The 20474-nt window shown below is 41.2% G+C and overlaps 1 protein-coding gene across 1 annotated transcript in view; it reads right to left on the reverse strand.

Annotated features, from left to right (window-relative positions):
* The window catches only part of DGKQ (diacylglycerol kinase theta), an 87330-nt gene extending 77499 nt beyond the window's left edge, over positions 1 to 9831 (reverse strand). The window contains exon 1 of the mRNA XM_059836977.1: positions 9618 to 9831. Within this exon, the coding sequence (XP_059692960.1) occupies positions 9618 to 9831 (214 nt within the window). The remainder of the gene's footprint in view (positions 1 to 9617) is intronic.
* Positions 9832 to 20474: the final 10643 nt, after the last annotated feature.

The following is a 20474-nucleotide window of genomic DNA, read 5'->3' on the forward strand; positions in this document are numbered from 1 at the left end:
ATCACTGCTAAGCTTAGTTGCAGTAGCACCCACAGCCTCCACAGCACAGGTACAATTTTCAAGGAAAGTTGGGTACATTTAAAATGTAGGTCCCATTATTAATCTGCATAAACCCGTAATAGATGTTCTTCCACATTTAATTTGGGTAATATCTGGATTATCTAAGGCATCTCAATACTTCCCAGCAACACAAAACATGGAAAAAACCCAAGATACCCCAGAGTTGCCATGGCAACCTTTACTTGTCATTCCTATTGGGCTTCATTTCCAAGTTGCATCACACTCAGAAGTGTATAAAACAATAGGATTTGAGTAAAAAATACTCAGACCTGGAAAGAATTGAGGGGGAAAATGCAGAAAGCAAAGAAACAGAATCCTGTGCCGACTGGTAAGTACATTCGGTATTTTGTCCAGTGTGGTCACTACAAAGCTGTTGACATGGTCAGGAAACTAAAGGCAAATGATTCACACAGTGGTGAATCAGGAAAACAAAATACTCACAAGGCACTGTTTCCAAAAGGCAAACTGAAAGTGCTGATCCTCATGATTTTTATTTAATCTTGATTCTTCATTTTATTCACCTCAAGTATTTTAGAAAGATTCCTTTTGAGAAAGTGTGAGCATTTTAGTTCTAACACTTAGGCTTGAGTCACTGATGAGATCAAGGACTATATTTCTCCTGAATTAAAGCAACAGTATGTATCTAAGATCATACAAAATTCATAGAAGATGAGTGTTTACATCTATATGGACAACATAAGCCTGCAGTGCAAATTACACATACCACTGATGAATACACCAGAATTTCCAAAATAAAATAATTCCGTTCATAAGCACTAAAACTTAAAGTCTCTTCCTGAAAAGACATAAATCTTTCCCAAAGAGGGACCAAATTATATCAAGGCTCATATGTTCATTTCATTTTAGTATTGTTTGGTGTGGTCTTCTCAATTGATCAGACAGAGAAAGTTCTTGTAGCACTTGATCTTAATTTACTATGTAGCATAATCAGCTATTAATTTATGCACATGAATTATCAACACACACTGAAAGGTTCTTAAAGTTTCCCAGGACAGTATGTTTAGGAAACAGTTACACTGAGCAAAAGTAAAAGTAAGAAAGCAAAACCAAAAAAATGTAATATATCTCCATTATCTTATGGATTTACTTTTAAATAATTTATTTGGTTCACCTGAAGAAAAAGTGCTTGAATGAAAAATACAATACTGTCAAGAAATCTTTATGCATTTTCCAAACAGGAGCTATTCTGGAAAGAAATATAATAGGAAAAGAATAACAGAGGTCAAAACCAAAATGGACACAATAATATTTGGCTGTTTTGAGGCGCATTTTTAACACGCTAGTATTTTTACCTTCTACTTTAGCCTATTTTTTAAAAGGGGGTTTGGCAACCAAGGTCTAAAAGACCCAGCTGCTATTAGTTAACTTCTTCACAAGAGAAAATACAAGCCTGTAAGTCTTTACTTGATTTCTGCACAGAAATTGAAACAGGAATCTTTTAAGTTCTTCTTGTTTAAGGTTATATCTCTTCTTTCACACCTCCTCATCTTGGATCACGTGTTCGCTTTCTCACTCGGCATCTTCTGTTAACAGAATTAAGTCTGCTCAGCATCTGGGCAGAGAGCTGGAGCATCAAACATAATTGCAATTGAAAACCATTTTCTAGAACAAAGGGATTGTGACTGCTTTTTGGAAGGGCTGCTATTGCTACCACAGACAACCGTCAGCAGTGAGGCCAGACACTCTGCTCACAGCCCACACGCACACCTGCCAGGCACAACTGCTCCAGCACTGTACTATGGCACTGGGACATCCAACAGCATCCGCCCAAAATCTGGGCAACAACCTGCAAAAGTGTCTTGAGAGTTTTAAATTATGTGAATATTTGTGAATAACCAAAAATTTTTAAATCAGCTTTTCGAGCACTCTCTATCAATACTGTTTTGAGAAGAGGTCGAATGTGAAAAAGCAGTTTCTCCTAGGTTGTTGCTCAGCCCACATATTTGTTTTTTAATTCTAAGGGATTCTTTTTATAGCAGATACATTCCAGGATTGCTAGTCCTAATCAGTTTCCCATGCAAATTTGTATGTGTGATGATTTACACTCTGCCATCCTAACTAGATTCTGAAGAAAATCTGTCATCTCACAAAAAGACTTTTTTATTCTAAAATAAAGCATTCACAGTCTCAAATGCAAACAGTTTTTTCACTTTATGTTTAGAGCCTCCTCTCATGCCGTTTTCATGCTTAGGGGAATCTTACCAATTTCCTTGTATTTATGATGATCCCAGGCAAAGATCCTAACCACATAATGGTCTCAGCACTGAGGAAGTATTTTTGCTTGAACCACTTAAGGAACTGGTTAGTGGATTATTTCTTATGTTCACTGGTTAACAAGGTGTACCAGTTATTATTTTCATATTCTGCAGAGAAAGTATTGCATAAAAAGGGAAGACTAATTTCCTGAATTATAGCATGACAAACCAAGACACTAAAAAGTGACACTAGCTGCCAAGCAGAAAGAAAAGCAATGAGGAACTGAGATTCTTTTTCTATGCATTCTTGCACTTAAACTGGATGTCGTATTTCCTAACCACCATAACCTAGTACTAGCCTGCAGAACAACACAATGCTCCCATTTCAACACCTAAAGTTCAAATTATTCAATAATTTCTTACAAGAAAATCTGTTTAGCTAAATATTCAGAATGTCTCTAGCAGTACTGTGTATGGAAAACCTTCAGGCATGAATCAAATTGTGGTCAAATACAGCACTGCTTATTCTGTTAGTTGTTTTAGATCTTAAATAATTATATTTTTACAATACTAAGGGCCATGACAATTATATCATACAGCTGGTATTTAAAAAGAAGCCAAGCAGGTGAGTGATACCAGTGCATCACATTAATAATACTAAACATATTTCCAAGTAATGGCAATATTCACTATTAATAATCCACTGATAATCCACTGATATTCAATCTTAAACAGGAAAGAAAGCAACAAAGTCACAAAATATATGCGAATATATATGCATGAATATACACACAGCCCCACCCCCATTCTTCTAGAGCCAAGCAAATAAAAATGCTTAAATAAGAACAGGAAGTGAAATGAGGGGTTGATTGTACTCTACTGAATAACAAACTTCCACAAGTGAGACAACGGTAGGCAACAATAAGGAAGAATACTGTGGTAGCACACTTAGAAAAAAAAAAAAAAAAGAAGTGTGCTTCCAACATGTTCCTTATCACACTGTGATATACACACGTTCAGTTTTGCTCTCCACTGAGGAGTGTTTCCTAACAAGCTTCTCACAAACTGAAAGTTTCCATTAAATAAAAAGTCTGGAGGGGGGAATAAATGCAAAAAGAACAGGAGCTGATCAGCAAGTATTGTTTAATCCTTCAGAAACATGTATATACTATACATACAATCTGCTCTTTCCCCACTGGAATCAAATGAAACATATTCAAGTAACTTAGTCACCTGTTTTCTGTAAGTGTTGCAAAAGCAGTTTCACCAAAGGTACTTTCAAGAGCCAGCTCAGGATGGATCTAATTGAGCAACAAGTAGCCCAGAAGGAAGTCAATTTGAGCTAATGAAAGGCAGAGTTAGAAACACCTTTGGAAGAAACAAGTGACATAACCAAAAAGTAAAGGTCATCCAAGGACAGTGTGGTTCAATGAAAATTCAGAGCTGCCACCTGAGAAGGCGCTCCAAAATCAGGAAGAGAAGCACCTTTCTACGGATACTAAGAAGCAAAGCAATATTATGGACAGGTTATAAACAGCATGTAATCAAAAAGGAAGAAAACAGACCAGCAAAGGCACCATGCCCAGGGAGAAACCCCCCTGTCAAAGAAAAAAAAAAAAAAAAAAAAAAAGGCAAAACGTATTATTCTCGGATTTATAACTCTGAGTGTGTGGCGCTGGTGGGTGGAATCAACAGAAACATTTGTTACAAACTGACCACGGGATAATGAAAACTAAGCACCTTGCATGCCATTCCCCCTGCAGTAAACTTAGGAAGCCCTACCTTGAGTTACAATTACAACTAGGTAATTAATGCCCATGGCACATAGCAGAGTCCGTGATGAAAAGCAATTTTTAGACCTTTAGCACAGGACTGCAAGAACTATGGTCTGTGGGAAACTTGCCAGAGAAAGACTGAAAAATTTTGTGCAAGATTAAAGGAACCCAAGGTACTACCCTCAAAGAAACACCTGAACATACTATGTCCAAGGTATATTTGATAAATGATCATCTAGAAAGAGAACCTGCAGAGCACCAGCCACAGCCACTTCACACCGTGATGGGCTGATGAGCACCTTCCTTAGTGCTTTTGTCACTGCTCAACGAGTCAGACTGAAGCAGCGAGAGAGATGATATATGAAAGTGCTGTGCAAGGCTTGGTATTGGATTACAGGCTTTAGCACTTTCTGCAGTAAGTTATTTACTATCTAATTGAGTTTCTGGACTGAAATCTGAGCTAATGCTATCAACACAAACTATAGCTTCCAGCTACAAAAGCTGTGTGCATTCTCACAAAGCACCCTGTCCTTTTCTCTGCATCACTGATGGTGACAGTGATATTTTCTTCTGAGGCACCCTCAGAAGGAGGCAGGGAAAAGAAAAGCATGAATTCTTTTCAGTATAAAATGGATTATCCTTCAAATACAGACCAGTAAATTGCATTTTTCAATGTGTCAGTCAATGCTCCAAACATTTTTCTCAACATGCGTATCAGCTGAACTGAGCCAAGTTTCTGTGTAAGCTTTTATTTTGTGGAATTTTTTGGGGGTGTGTGGGGTTTTTTTTTCCTTTTTTGACTGTCTTTGTTTGCTCTGTTTAAGTTTCAAATGCAGCAAAATCACATTGATTCAAATATCTCAGCACCAAACATCTTGTTGTTGCACAGAAAGGCCCCACCACTGGCAAGAAAACCACTGAAGAATAAAGGCACCATGGTCTTGAAAACGCAAACTGATTGGAGGATAGAAGCGAAATTGTATTGTGGTAATGCACCAAAAGCAGGTGAAGCTCATCACAAGAAGGAAGAATATGTTTTTCCTTTTGAACTGCAAGCATTAAGACTCTTGGGGGAATCTCATATATCACTCACTTCCTTCAAAACAGATCTGAATAAAATCTGCAGGGTCAAGGATGCTTCATGTGCCTATGTCAACAACAGAGCCAGAAAGGATGAAAGTCCAAGGAGACTGCCCCTTGTCCCCTTATTCCCTGCTACTACTTCCATATCTCAACAAACTCCCAGCTTTAACACACCTTCCCTATCTGACTCTATTTTCTTAGAACAGCCTTTAAATTTAATAGACTGCATCCAAAATTTGTCCAAAATATGCATCCGAAGACTGCTGCAAATGCTATCTGAACATCTCCAAGCTCTCATAAATCAACAAGGAACAACATGACTTGTCTTTATCTGGGACATGCCCACATAAATCACAGCAGCTTTCTGGCTGTCTTGCCAAATCTGAGATTTATGTCATAAATATAACTCAGATCCATCGTTTACATTTTATTCTGGAAAAACTGTGGTGTTGTCAGCCAACATCTAAATCAGATTAAGAGAAACAAAGCTTTATACATCTTGGAATAAGTTTGGATGGTCTGCTTAGAAGTCTAAAAAAAATAACCCACCCCTCCCCACCCCACAAATCCCATCAACTCCTCCCCCAAAAACAAAAACAGAAAATAAAGGTGTTGTTTCCCCAAAATATTATTTGACTTAGAGCCTTCATATCGAGACAGGTGCCCTATCTGCTCAAATACATATCAAGATGTCCATGACTGCAGCTTCCCATAAAAATTCTAATGAAATACATAGATATAAAAAACCTAAAATGGTTAAACAATTGTAAATTTTTAATCAAACTTGCTTATTACTTAAATCCCCTACATTTATCCTTGCCCAAAGTAAACCAAACTGACTTTACATTATAAAGTTTTATAGAACTGGAAATATTTGTAGCTCCCAAAAATGTACAGATCCACAATTCGTCCAACTCATTTTTTTTCTTGAAGTGTTTTATGTAAAATAAAAGCACTGTGAAAAGAAATGTATTTATTGGCAGCTGAAGCTAATCCCAAACTCCAGTATAAAATATCTGCTAGCTACCTTTCAGTGTATGAAATTGGTCCTTCTGTGAACTACCAGTAAGTGCTCTCTTTACAAATCTTATACAGACTTCATATATCTAGTATTTTTCCTTTTTAAGATGCGTACACACATGCACAAAACCTGTCATTTACACTGCCTCTTCTTTGGCAAGCCTGATGAAATTTAAATCCACTCACATCTGAAATGGTCATGATTAGGAAAGTAAGAGCAATATAAGAGAGCAGATTTCCATACAACAACTCAAGCTTCACTTATTCTGTCACACATACACACATACTTATCAAAGGAAATCACAGCTACAAATAGCAAAGTGGTAAGAAAAACAGTTCTTTACAAAAGATTTACAGAAAAAAGATTTGTCAAGGTGGGGAGGACATGTGAATAAACCACAGATGCAAGACTGGTTGACTGATATTACATAAATATGTGCACAGAAGCTTAATACAGTAACATCTTCAGACCCAACTGGACACCTATTCCATATAGGAAGAGTATTGCATTCCCTGTAAAATCCACTTGTAAAAATATCTTGCCAATCCAAGCAAGAGAGCTACAATTATCCCCTGGAGTACCTTCAATCCCATACAAAGTGCTGGTGACAGTGGTCTGGCCCCCATACTGGAGTAGGAAACAGTATCTTATAAACAACCAGAATAGATGCAGGACACTTTATGCCTTTTATGGAGAGCATCAGAGCATCTCTTCCATATACTTTTTGGAATTCACAGAGAAAACCTAAAGACTATCTTGGCCTCTACTATGAGGATGTTTTGAGAATTCATTCTCTTCTCTAGCACTTTTGCTACACAGCTATGTAAGCCACATGGGTACGTGCCAGAAAAACCCCACAAACTTTATCATTCACACATAGAAGATGCCATTCTCCAACGGTCTAAAGTTAATCACAATTAAAACACAAATCCAGGTAATTTAGGCCGAACAGCTAGTCAAACTAATGACAGATAAGAGGCTATTTTGTTTTTGTTTTTTTTTTTCCTTTCTTTACAATAACTGGAGGAGTCACACCATGAGCATGCTTAGTTCCCTTCAAAGATTGGAAGCCTTCTGTTTTGGTAACAACCAGCTTCAGGGAATGTCAACACAAACAGCATCAGGAGACTGAACATCTGAACCTACAGGTCTGGAAGAGCAACCACTGCAAATCTACTTAGAAAAAGGCTGCTCGACGGCTTCATGTTGAAGCCTGTAGGTGGTTCATCAAACCGAGTCCAAAGACAGCTGCAATTACACCTGCAAACCTAGACTCTCCGCAGAGAAGAAAAAGGAGGTAGCAATCATCTACCATGTTTTTCAAGTTTACAGCAAACATTTCCTTCTCTAATAGCTGGGTGGGTTACTTTTTTGTTTTAACAGCCTGGCACTCTTTCTATCACTTTCTAAAGTGCAGCGATCAAACTCCATTAGTTAAAGTAAATGTGACAAGAAGGTAACAATTAAATGGAATTTTAAAAATTCCATTTAACAGTTTAAGAAATCATATTAGCATTTATTAAATAACTTGGAACTTGACAACAGCAGACACATGAGCAAATGATCCATCAGGTAGTTTTGAGATTTGTTGTTTAAGAGCAAGTTGTTGGAAAGACAAACATGACTCTAAGCATAGCTGGTTGAAAACAGATGAAAGGACAAAAAACAAACAAAAAAACCAAGCAAACAAAAAACCCCCTAATTCTTATTTTTCACCCAGTGGAGACACTGATGTGCCAGGTGCCATTATAGGGTTTTCCTACACACTCTGAGCAGAGAATGTTAGAGCTAATGAAAACAGAGAGTATTTCCCCTCTCTTGTATTACCCCTCACAGAGGTGACTTGTTTGGGTGGAGTTTTCAGATGTAGTTTTAAAAGAGATATTTTAACCACGCAGCTTGGAAGTGTTCCATCAGCACATGGTCATTAGATAGTGGTGCTAAAGATGCTTATCCAGAATTCTGCTGGAAAAGCCAAAGGGGAAGAAAAGTTCCAGAACAAAAACTGCAGGGGAAAACTAGGAAAAAATCCTAAATGCAACTTGCAGGAATACACTTTAAGAATGTCATATGGGAATGGATTAAAAAAAAAAGTGAGACATTCTGGTCCTTTCACATTTTGCTAGCATCACCTATTAGCATTACCAAAACTATTCAGCTCTAACAAACCGGCATCTGAATGCCCAGTTTTACAACTCAAAAAAATTTGCCATTTTTAAAGTCAGTGATAGGAGAGAAGACTGGCTTTGTGCATTTTCACAATGAAAGAAATTGCCATGTGAGCTTGGAGCTTTTTTGTTTCTTAGGATAAGCAATGATCTTATGCTACATAGACAGAACAACACTTCTCTCAGAAAATTTTTAAGTAAATATAAAACCATCCTTGCAAGACTTGCTTTGCACCACACAGGAACAAGACTTCCACCCAACTTAATCCAGCACTCTCTTTACCCCTGGCAATGACAAAAGGCAGGAGCTATTTCAAGAACTGAAGAGTACTTGTTCTACACCTACAGCCTTGTTTGACACCCACCCAAACAATGAGGCTCTTTTACAACCTGACTCTTTGGACCTGGCCTGGGAGCTGCAACCCAAGCCAGCTGGACTGCATATGCTTATGAAGACATCATGTTTTGTGCTGTTTTGTTTGGGTTTTTTGTTTTGGTAGTGGTGTGTTTGTTTTCCTTTAAAGAGGGACACAGAGATCCAGTCTTTTTGCTACGACACCACTGGATTTTGCCGCATCAGAACAAATTATAATTTTTATCCGTTCCAAGAACCTCGGCTGATGCGTAGTCCAGCAAGGAAACCTAGAAATTCCTTCTCCCCTTCCTGGTGTCAGCTAAGGTTTAAAAGGTTCAAACTCCACACAGGTCTCAGATTCTCCATGAGATCAGGCATGGGATTTCAGTAGGTAAGGGTGTCCCTGAGATGGATCCATTGTGAACTTGCTGGGGTGCTTGGTGGCTCACAGTGTGTCTACCCCAGGATGGGCTGGGGCACTGCTGGATCACAGCACACACCGGTGTCACCACACAGGAGTGAGCAGTGACACATCTCCGATTTTACAATATTTTTGTTAGGAGTTATTATTATTATTATTATTATTATTTCCTATAATTTAAAATAAGAACTGAATTTTCAGCTACTACTGTAGTTTTCAGACTTGATTTTTGCAATTCACGACTGTTATTATTAGACTATTGCTAGAATTTTGATTACTACCATTAGACACTTCTTTTCGTGACGGAATGCACTATTTTTATTACTGTATTTCAGTACTGCGTTTTAGTACTGTGGTTTTGCACTAGACTTTAAAATTAGATATTAGTACTATAGTTTGTTGATACTAATTATGAATAGAGTTTTTATCAGCACCGGGTTTAGGCAATTTTTCCTCCCCCCCCCACCTCACACCGGACGCGTCCCCGGCAGGTCCCGGCCCGCCCGGCAGCCCCTTACCCTCGCACTGGTAGCCGGCCAGCCCCCAGATGAAGTCGGTGCAGTAGTGGCAGAAGGTGGGCTTGGTCAGGGTCACCCTGCGGAACGCGTGGCCCGGCGGGCTACTGCCCCCCGCCGCGGCGCGGCCCCGCCCGCCCAGCACCGGGCTGGAGGCCGGGCTGGCGCCGCCGCTGCCGCCGCCGCTGCCGCGCAGCGAGCGCGCCCCGTCCGCCATTCCCGCCGGGCGCCCGCTCCGCGCGCTCCGCGCCGGCCGCCGCTCGCCCGCCCGCGCTTCCGCCCCGGGGCGGCGGCGGGGGCGGGCGGGGGCGGTGCCCCGGCAGCGCCGGCGGACGGCGCGCGCTGCCCCCTGCCGGCCGCGCCCTCAGCGCCGCGTCCGGCCTGTCCCCCAGCACGTTCCCGGGCAGTCCGGCCCGGCCCGGTCTGTTCCCCAGCACCTCCCCGGGCAGCCCGGCCCGGTCTGTCCTCCAGCACCTCCCCGGGCAGCCCGGCCCGGCCCGGCCCGGCCTGTCCTCCAGCACCTCCTCGGGCAGCCCGGCCCGGCCCGGCCCGGTTTGTCCTCCAGCACCTCCCCAGGCAGCCCTGACCGCTCGTCCTGTGGATAAACTCCGCCGAGCGTCCGTCTTAAACGTCCCCTGGTGCAGCTAGAGAATAGGTCCTCTCTGCTGTCTCTAGCTGCCTCGGAGAAGAGGCCGACCCCCACCTGGCTACAAGCTCCTCTCAGGGAGTTGTACAGACTGATAATGTCACCCCTGAGCCTCCTTTTCTCCGGCCGAGCAGCCACAGCTCCCTCGGCCGCTCCTTGGAAGACTTGTTCTCCAGCCTCTTTGCCATCTTCGTGGCCCTTCTCTGGACTCAGAGGTAAGACCTCCAGTGTTTTGCCACGACATTAATCTGGAAGGTTTTGCTACCTTTTCGCCATTTTAGAGCACACAAAGCTCTGCCTCAAGAAGATTTGTGATGATGCATTGGCAGAAAAAAATGATTTGCCATAGGTTTTGCCTTCTACACTCAACATCTCTGACTTCATGAGAAAAGACAAGGGGTTCTGCCAAGTCTCCCTCCTCCATAACACAGGGCTTTTCTGTCCTTAGTTCACTTAACCTTCTTGTTGCAGGTTTGGAAAATGTTTACATACCTGGATGTTTCTATGATGCTAGTCTCTGGAATGCCTCTGTTTCTTTGACTTATTATAGGTTGGGTAACCTATTATGGATGGAGTAGGTTGGGATGAGGAAAGGAGGCTATCACTTTGGATTTTGTGTATACAGATGTATACTGTCTGCATCTCAACTTGTCTTGATCTCAGCTTTGTGCTGAGAATCTCCACTGAGTTGTTCAAAACAGCATCCAGGTACCTCCATTAAGCAATGAGAGACAACAAAGGGTAATGAAAATTTTTGTTCCTGGCTCTGATTTATCTGTATTTTGGTGAAGGGTGTAATAAGCTGATGTAATAAACCTCTTCTGTAATAAATCTTTGTCCTGTAGACCAACAGTGAAGTTCTAAACTTTGTGAGCATCTAGTTTCTACTACTCTTACTTTGTGTCTCCTTTCTGTGTTGTGAATATGAAAGTAGTTGTGATCAGGATTTGACCTTCTCAAGGAGAAACAGTATAAATAATTAAGAGATCAAAGAAAGCATAATATGACTTTTTATGGTGGGAGAGTGAGTAGTTGCATACATAAGCTTTGAAATACTTCTAATTGCTTCTACAAACATGATTTAGAAAACATCTAAGATACCACAGAGCTGTACGAAGCCCCAGATACGCAGGAGAAAAGGGAAGAGGGAAGCAGTGTGAAACCCCTGTGTTTGAAGACGTGTGTCTGCTGAAGGTAACAAATCAGCCAAAGCACATAATGGTATCTCCTATCTTCCACAAACTCATCCTTGCCTCAGTCTTCTTAAAAATCATAACACAAGGCCTCTTGGAACACATTTCTGGGCTCATGGGGAAAGAGAGGAACAGCCAATATTGGATTTGACAATGGTCAGTGGTGCCCGACCTACCTGATAGCTTTCCATGACAAATGTGTAGATCTGTGTAGGAGAGGACACTAGTGTAACCTTGACTTCAGCAAGGTTTATGACTTGTCTCCCACAATATTCTTGTATCCAAAGTGGAATGCTATGGTTCCACATGGGTGGACAGCTAGATGGGTAAAAATCTGGTTGGATGGTTGAACTCAGAAGGTAGGGATTAATGGGTCGTACTTGAGCTCTGCATGGAGGCCCATAATGGGAGGAGTGTTACAGGGGTCTCTCCTGCGCCCTGGGTGTTGAGCATGTTTAGCAAGATCATGAGAAGGTGACAGAGAGCAGTGTTGTCAAGTTCACACATGACACCAAGCTGAGGGAGCAGTCATTACATTGCCATCTACAGGGAACTGAACAGACAGGAGAAATTAATCCTACCATAAAATCAAAGGGTTGGTTTGTGTTGGAAGGAACCTTGAAGATCATCTAACTCTTCTGCTGTGTGCAGGGACACCTTTCATTGGGCCAATTTGCTCAAAGTCCCATTCAGCCTGACCCTGAACACAACCAGAGCTGGGGCAGCCCCAGCATCTCTGGGTGACTTTTTCCAGTGCCTCATTACTCTCACAGAATATAATTTTTTCATAATATCCAATCTAAACCTACCCTCTTTCAGTTTGAATCCATGTCCTCTTTCTGCCAAAACATGCCTTTATTTATTCTTTAAGTCCCTAGAGCTCTCTTGTAAGCTCCTCTCTGGTACTGGAAGTTTACATTTAGGTGCCTTCTCTTCTCCAGGCTGGACAATCCCAATTCTCTCTGCCTTTCCTTATGGGAGAAATGCTCCCTTCCTCTAATTTTCTTGGTGTCCCTCCTCTGGACTCAGTCTGACAGGTCCATGACCTCCCTGTGCTGGGACCCCAGAGCTGGATGCAGGGTTCCAGGTGGGCTCTGACCAGAGCAGAGCAGAGGGGCAGAATCCCCTCCCTCCCCTGCTGCCCACGCTGCTTTGGATGCAGCCCAGGACACGTTTGGCTTTCTGGGCTGGGAGTGCCCATGGCTGGGTCATGTCCAGCTTCTCACCCAGCAGCACCCCCAAGTCCTTCTCACAGGGCTGCTCTCCACCTGTCCATTGGAACTCAGATTTGTTGGCCCCTACTCTCTGGATGCTACCGGTTTCTTATCCATGTAACAGTTCACCCATCAAATCCATCTCTCTCCATTTTAGAGGGAAGGATGTTGTGGAGGACCATGTCAAAGTCCTGATAAATTACATCTGCTGCCCTTCCCTTGTCCACAAGTGGAGCCACTCCATCACAGAAGGCCTACAGTCACTCCATCACAGAAGGCCTGGCTGTCCCAAATCACCTCCCTGTCCTCCATGTGCCTTAGCATGGCTTCCAGCAGGTTCTGTTCTATGATCTTCCCCATCACAGAGGTGACGCTCACAGGTCAGTTGTTCCAGGGGTGCTCCTTTCTACCATTTTTAAAGATGAGTACAATGTTTTCCCTTTTCCAGTCACCTGGGACTTCACCTGACAGCCACAAATTTTCAAATGTCATGGAGAGTGGTTTGGCAACTACATCAGCTGGTTGCCTCATGACTCTAGGATGCATCTCATTGGCTCCCATAGACTTTTAAGTTTTTCAGGCCATGAACCTGATTTTTACTTAGAGTGAGAGAGACTTTGCTCCCACAGTCCCCATCCTGCTGTTTGTCCACTCAAGAGAAGTGAAAGAGTTGAAGACTGCAATGACAGAAGTTGTTGAATACCTCAGCTTTCCTCTCAATCATTGTTATCATCATTGTCTATCAGAGGACACACTTCCTTTGATCTCCAAATGAGCAGACAGGCTGCAGGGTAGCACTGCAGAAAAGGTCCTGGGTGTCTCGGTTGTCAATGAACCAGCTGTGCACACTGGCAACAACCAGGATCAACAGCATCCTATGCTGTCCAGGAGCACAGCTAGTCAGCTGAGAGAATGGATTATTACTGTCTCCCCAGCACTACAATATTAGACTATTGTGTTCAGTTTTGACCTCCATAGAGGAAGAGCAGGACAAACTGCTGGAGCAAGTTTAGTGGAGAACCACAAGGGTGGTTAGGGTTTGGTGCACTTAGCCTGTGCAGAGAAGGCTGAGGGAGCAGGACTCTGCCTGAAGAAGAGACAGTTACTGGAAGATCTCATAACACCCCAGCAGTACTGACACAGAGGTTTTAATGAGGAAGGACCAAGGTTCTTTACAGGACTGCACACTGTAAGGACAAGAGACAAATGGGAGTGCTGCAAACTAGGAGTTTAGGCTGGATTTGAGGAGAAACCTCTTTACCCTAAAAGCAGTCAAGCAGAGAAGCAGGTTGTGACGTTCCGTTCACCTGTCCTGCCTTTCTTTTCAACCTAGCCTGTCCTCTTTAAATGTGTTTCTTTTGTATTGATCTAATAGTTCTTCCCCTCTTAAGAGTCAGAGGCCCAAGATTTGGAAAGCTGAAACTTATGTGAACAAGTCTTTCCTACCATCTGGGAAGCTACCTTATAATCATATCAGAATTTAACTGTTTCAAAAGCCTGAGGAAGTAATCAATTAATCTTTTTTTAAAAAGGTGAAAATGCATTCAGTTAACAAATAATTACATACACTACTGAATCACTTATCCGGGCAGGTAATTACAAGATTTCTTTGATAGAAGACTGGAGAATGGTAGTTTTTATAGTTTAGATATAAATAAAGTGTGAGATTTTGGCTATTTTTTAACAACTGACTTTCCAGATAAATACTTTTAAGCTGTAACACAGGGGAGAGAACTAAACTTTCTGTGCTTTAACTTCTCATCTTATCTCTGAGCAATCCGTATAACTAGTCAAAACAACCTAAGCCATCCAATGCTGTCTTCAGCTAAGTCTGCCAAAACATTTGCTGCCAGCAGCCATGGAGTATGACAGCAGTGGAAGGCTAGCCATCCTTTCCATTTCACGTGTGTAGCACACCTGCTGCCCTAGACAGTAGAAAAAAAAAAGTGAGGTAAAGAATTATTACTGAAACTGTCACATTCACAAATGTGATAACTCATTAGAAGTGTTTTTTTCCTCATGCAGGAGTTGTTGCTTGACAGGATGGTAACTGAAAGATGAAACAAACAGGATTAAACTACCACTTCTTAGGTATACCTTCATATTTTTTAAATAAAGTGCCTCACAGATAAAAACAAATAAAATTATTTGAACATCCATTATCTTTGTTTTGAGAAGAATTAGTAAGGCACAATTAGGAAAAAAAAGTAAAGCCTCTAAAAAGAAAATTTACTTCTTTTTACATCCTGATAAATATTTTGTGGCACTTTGGATTCTATAACTTCATTAAACTCAAGTTATGCAACTACTGGGCAGGCAGTACAGAAAACTTGTCATTTTTCCAAGTTTCTTGGCTTGGTAGAGGTGTATTCAGTAAATGGAGCAAACTTTGCACCTTGGATCTTCTGTACCTTTTGTAACCTTCTTGTACTTTTTCTATCTAAGGAGAAAACATACTGTGACAGATAGAAAGCCTTTGCTACAACTGAGAAGTGAAAGTTCTAGTACATCATCCCAAATTTATGCACAAGATTAAATAAGTTTGATGTAGTGTCAATATCACATCATGTTTTTATCCTTTAAGGAACACAGTTCATTATACCAGAGCTCTCTTGACACTCAGTATGATGAAATTCAGTAACTCAATTCTTTCATGAATCAATTTATTTGTAAGCAAGCTTCAAAAAAACTGAAAATAATCATGTCAGGTCCAGGTGAGAGCCAGAGGATTTTATAAGACTGTATAAATATGGAAGTAGTGGATGAAAAGCAGATGGAGCTGTGCTGTTTTTTAGTGGTCTGTCCTGGCCTTCCCATTTCCTGGCTTCTCAGAGAGCTACAAACAATTTCATCCATCCAAATTTCATCATTTGTCACTCACATGACAGGAGTGGGAGTCATTAGCTTCCCAAATGCTGGAGAAGCTTGCTAAGTTTCTGTTTCTATAAAATGTGTTTTTTATGTGTTGGTGAATTGTGGAAGTGTGAAATCCAATGGTACCTATCCCACAGAGCCATAAGCAAAAATGTTTCTAGATTACTGAAATCATCTTTGTTGTTGACTTTTGTTTTCTGAATTCCCTTCATTACTGCAAGTAATTGGAAGAGAGGAATGACACAAACCATATGTGGAAGTTGAAAAGGAAATTTTAAAATAAATTGTGGCTTCTAAGAACCAAGAATTTAAAGCTTTGAATGTGCTCTCCTGTTGGCAACCAGCAGGGAAGAAGAGCTACAGGGGGGTTGGTTTTATTTGGTTTAAACCATCACATCAATATTTGGAAATTGAGGGATAATGCTGTTTTGGCTCATGAAAGGAAGTGGCTCATGAAGTATCACCTTCCTAAGCAAGAGAGGTTTCAGATTTGCAGTTTTTTTTCACATTTCCAATTTGAATCAAAGGTAAATCCTGATGTTCATTTAAATATAGGATACCTTTCTTTTTTTCCCAAAATCTCACAGCTGAAGAGACAATAAAAGTATTAGATCAGGTTTATGCATTCTTAGTCTTGCAATGGAAAATGAAAGAGAAATTCAATTTCTTATACCTAAGCTACAAAAAAAAAAAAAAAAAAAGAAAAAAAAAAGGGGAGAAATGGTTAGTACCTAGCACATAATTAGTTTGTTGGTTTGGTTTTTTTTTCCTTCATAATAACTCTACAGTTACTTCCTTCCTGAGAAAAAGTCTTAAAAAAAAACCTGTTCTAATCACACTAGAAATAAATCAAGTGCTGACTTGTTAATTAAAAGCACCAGCAGCCCCTGAATAAGAAAAGCAAAAGCCCTGCTATGGAAAGCCAGCAAAGTTCTGGATCAGTTCCAAGTTATACAGTAAGATGTGGTATGTCTTTCAACTTTTTGATTGCCGGATTAACCATACCTTTTTAAATAAAGGTTATAATAAGGACCACATTAGACTGCATAATCTAAACAAAATTACATATTAATGTTTATATATCAAATATATGCATACTTTTCACATAGGTACAGAGATTTAGAAGAAAATCCTTCAATACAAATTCATCCATTTCCTGGGGAAAAAAAACCTCTATGGAGATCCCATCAAGAAAAATGTCTTTATTCACTAAAATCATTATAGTCAGCAGTAGTAAGTATTTAATTAAAAGATAGATACATTTATCACAAGCAGTCATAACTGTAGAACTCATATTTTATTTTAGCATTTATACTCCTTTCTATCTCAGGAGTTTCCCTAGTTCTGCTAACAAAACTGAGACTTAATAAATAATAAACCACAGCAGAGCTGAAAGTAAAGAAAACTGTGTAACAACATAGCAAAGTCAAAAGGTTGAAATTTATGGCCCAGCCAGCTAGCAAATGTGATGATATGACAGGCAAGTTGTCTGTGCTTCAAATACACTTATTTTAATATTTAGTAGCTTATTTCCAGTTCTTGAGTTTTAGAAAAATAATTTCCTGACAGAGTACATAAAGGATTTGCTCAGAGTTAATAAATCACTTCTCTGGGAGAAAAACACCAACCAATCAACGAAAAAAACAGCTAGGGTTTGATTTATTTTTTTATTGTAAAGGATTGCCAGTTTAACTTCTTTTGTCATATTTTGTCTCTGAACCTAGGGAACATGAAAGCAACTCTTATTGAATAGAGTACCTTATTCCATTCTGACATGCAAAATATGCAGAGCACCCACATATGGAATAATAGGTTGCTGTTAAGGTTTAGTAAGTGTTGTGCACTCTGAAAATAAAATGTCCAAGTCTTGTTGTTAAAACCACATTGCTATTTCTGATTCTACACTCTAATAATGTATCAGAAACCCAGTATATAAAACACCCTTTTTTAATGTATGTGTATATGTGTAAATATTTAGCATTATTTATTTCTATGCCTGACAGTACCAGTTGGCCTACAGGATAGATCTACTCCCTTAGCAGCAAGAATGTAAAGAAATACCGTGTATGCTGGACTCCAGAGTGATGTGCTCACGCATGAGATTCTCCTTTGGCTGTGTCACTGGTGCCCACATGGATGACAGAAGGTTGGGGTCTGAAGACTTGCCAAAAGCACCCCAGATCAAAGGCCCTGACAAGCAGCAAACCTTCTGAGACAGAGAGGTCAGCAAAAGTAAAGTCTCCAGCCACCATGACTTGCTCTGTCTTGTGAGGGGGTCACATGTCTTTTCCAAGCTTGTTTCTGTTTATTTGTTGTCAGAGTATTGCACCTGAGTGCCTTCAGTTCATACCTACATGAACAAAAGGAGTCATTCTCCTGTTACCAGGAGTCACAAGCTCCCAACAATTCCACCTTGGGAGTCTCAACTTTCCCACCTTGCTAGTCCAAATCTACTATAGAGTCCAGCATCACCTTTTAGCTGTCTCAACTCTTAAGCAGCTATTGAAGATAAATTCTTTGAATAAGACATCACTGTGGAGTTAAAGGGGTTTGTGGATGATAAATAATTATAAAATTATAATTAAACAATTACTGAGTGATAATTAAATAGTAGTGTAGTTAAACAACCACAGTCCACTGCTGTACAGGAGAACACAAAGGCCTCAAGGGTGGGGCTACAGATGTGTATAGTGTAATGTTGGTTAACCTGCCTTGGTGCAGGAGTACAGCCACAGCAGTTTTAGTTTTGGCTAGTCCTGCTCAGGATGGTTCTGTTAGGCCCTGATAAGTTGTGGTGTAGACTCCTTGGTTCCTGAGAAGTCAATGGCCTGGCACAGTTCTCTGGGTGTGCACAGCAGGGCTGACTGGCTCTGATGTTTGAACCAAAGTGCTTTCACTCAGCCAGAGTCCTGCACCTATCATTGCTGCAGAGGGCTCCAGCACTTTCTTCTGCCCAGGCACCTCCTTGGAGGGATCCTGTTGCCTTCCTGCTCATCCTCCCTGGTGCTATGTGGTCTGCTGCCTTCTCCCATAGCTTCTGCACCAGGCAGCTCTGTACCTCAGCCCGGCACCTCAGCCAGACCTAAACCTCCCGAATATCACCCTGGGAAAAGGCACCTGGCACTCCATATAACCCTACACCTGCTGGGCCCTCTGTGTTCTCTTGGAGCAGCATCTGGGCTGGTGCTAAGGGGCATGCTATCATGCTGGCTCCAGCACAGTCTTCAGCAGTTCTTCTGTGCACCTTTGGTGTCTCTGTAATGGGAGTGCTGTACTGAAGCCAGCTGCCCCTCACCAGTGCATCACTGCTCTTCTCGGGTACAGCTGAACAGAAGTAAACACCCCTTGATCAGGAAAGCACTGGCTTGAAACTGCTGTGTTCCACAATAAGGAAAACAGAAGGAGAGGCAGCAGTATATCTCTATCTGTACAAAATAAAGTGGTGTGTTATGTGCCAAGTCCCCATTTGCTATCCCTGGTTACCACTACATTTCTTTCTTCTGTTCTCTTAACAGTTTGTAACTAAAATGGATTCTGTGGAGTGCAGTCCATGGTTAATTAATGGAAAGATAATTCATGAGAAGGCTGTTGCAAGCACTAGTTTTGTAGATGTTTATTTCATTGAATAATGTGGAATAGGAGAGGACTGTAGCTCAGAGCAGGGGCAACCTTACAGTTAGATCCAAGTTTGGTATTAAAGGAGTTCCCCACTTTCTCCCAGCAGGACGGTTGACTTGCTTTATCAGATGAAACTTCACAATGTATGACTTAGTTCAAGATTTCAGAAAGAATGTGAATTTTCCAATCCATGCTGCAAGTAAAACAATTTAAAACTTGCTTGTGTTCTCTGGTCCGAACAGGACCAACAGGGAGACATTGACAGAAATTTTCAAGGTGTGCAGGGCAGCAGATAGCTTGGGCAACAGTGTGACGTTCCAAAGGGTCAGCCAGGGAAGGAAAAGTGGCAATGACCCTTATTATTGCAGAATTGATGTCCTTAAATTCCCCATGGGCCAAAAGCTATGAGCATCCAGCTTAAAAATAGGCCTACCACTGCAACTGCACTTTCCAATATGGGAACAGGCACCAGCGCCTCCAGCACCAAAGTGATGGGCCTGAAAAGAAGCTGAAAGCTCATCCCAAATCCAGGGACCCACCTACAGGCTGGTTACAGGACAGAATAGCCATGAATCATGCAGATTGCTGTAGCTGTAGAAGAAGGGATTATAAGTGACCTCGCCCCTGGTAAGTCATAGTTGTACTAATTAAACAGCTTTGCCAATAATGGGTCGTTTCTGTGACTAATAAAGGTAAGTGTGATAAAAGGGGTAGGTTGGGAGAGCCTTGGGGAGGTAGAGGAGCATGCAGCATGAAGGGTGTGTATGGTACTCATTGCAGTGGAAGTAAGTTCTTGTATGTATCAATGTCTCTTGAATGTGCATCTCAAATTATGCTGCTTGGCTTGTCTTACAGAACTTTTGGCACCAGCATTGCAAATCAATTATTCAATTGCTCCCCCTGCCTTTCAAGATCTTCTTTGGAAGAGGGCAGAAGGCAAGGAGGTTTTCTCAGAACAGAGATGGTATTGGGTAGGCTGTGAAGGATGAGCCCAATGTTTATGCTTTATTAAAAGACTGTGCAAAAGGAAATACTGCATCAGAAACTACAGACTGTTTAATCAGTCCCAGCCGCTGGATCGGAAATCCATTAGCAACCGCTCCGATTAGTTTGTTTGGCTACTTTTCGTTGGCTTCTTTCTTTCTTTTTTTTTCCCCCCATAAATAATATAGACTGACAGTATGAACATTCCACCAATCATTTCTAAAAGACCAGAAGAGCCCTTTTAGTAGCCAAGAAACAAGATTCAAATTCCAAAAGTGTCTTCAGAGCCATCGAATCGCCAGATTTACACAGCACCCAATGACAACAACAT

Source organism: Haemorhous mexicanus, chromosome Z (genome assembly GCF_027477595.1).
Source record: "Haemorhous mexicanus isolate bHaeMex1 chromosome Z, bHaeMex1.pri, whole genome shotgun sequence".
Lineage (NCBI taxonomy): Eukaryota > Metazoa > Chordata > Aves > Passeriformes > Fringillidae > Haemorhous > Haemorhous mexicanus.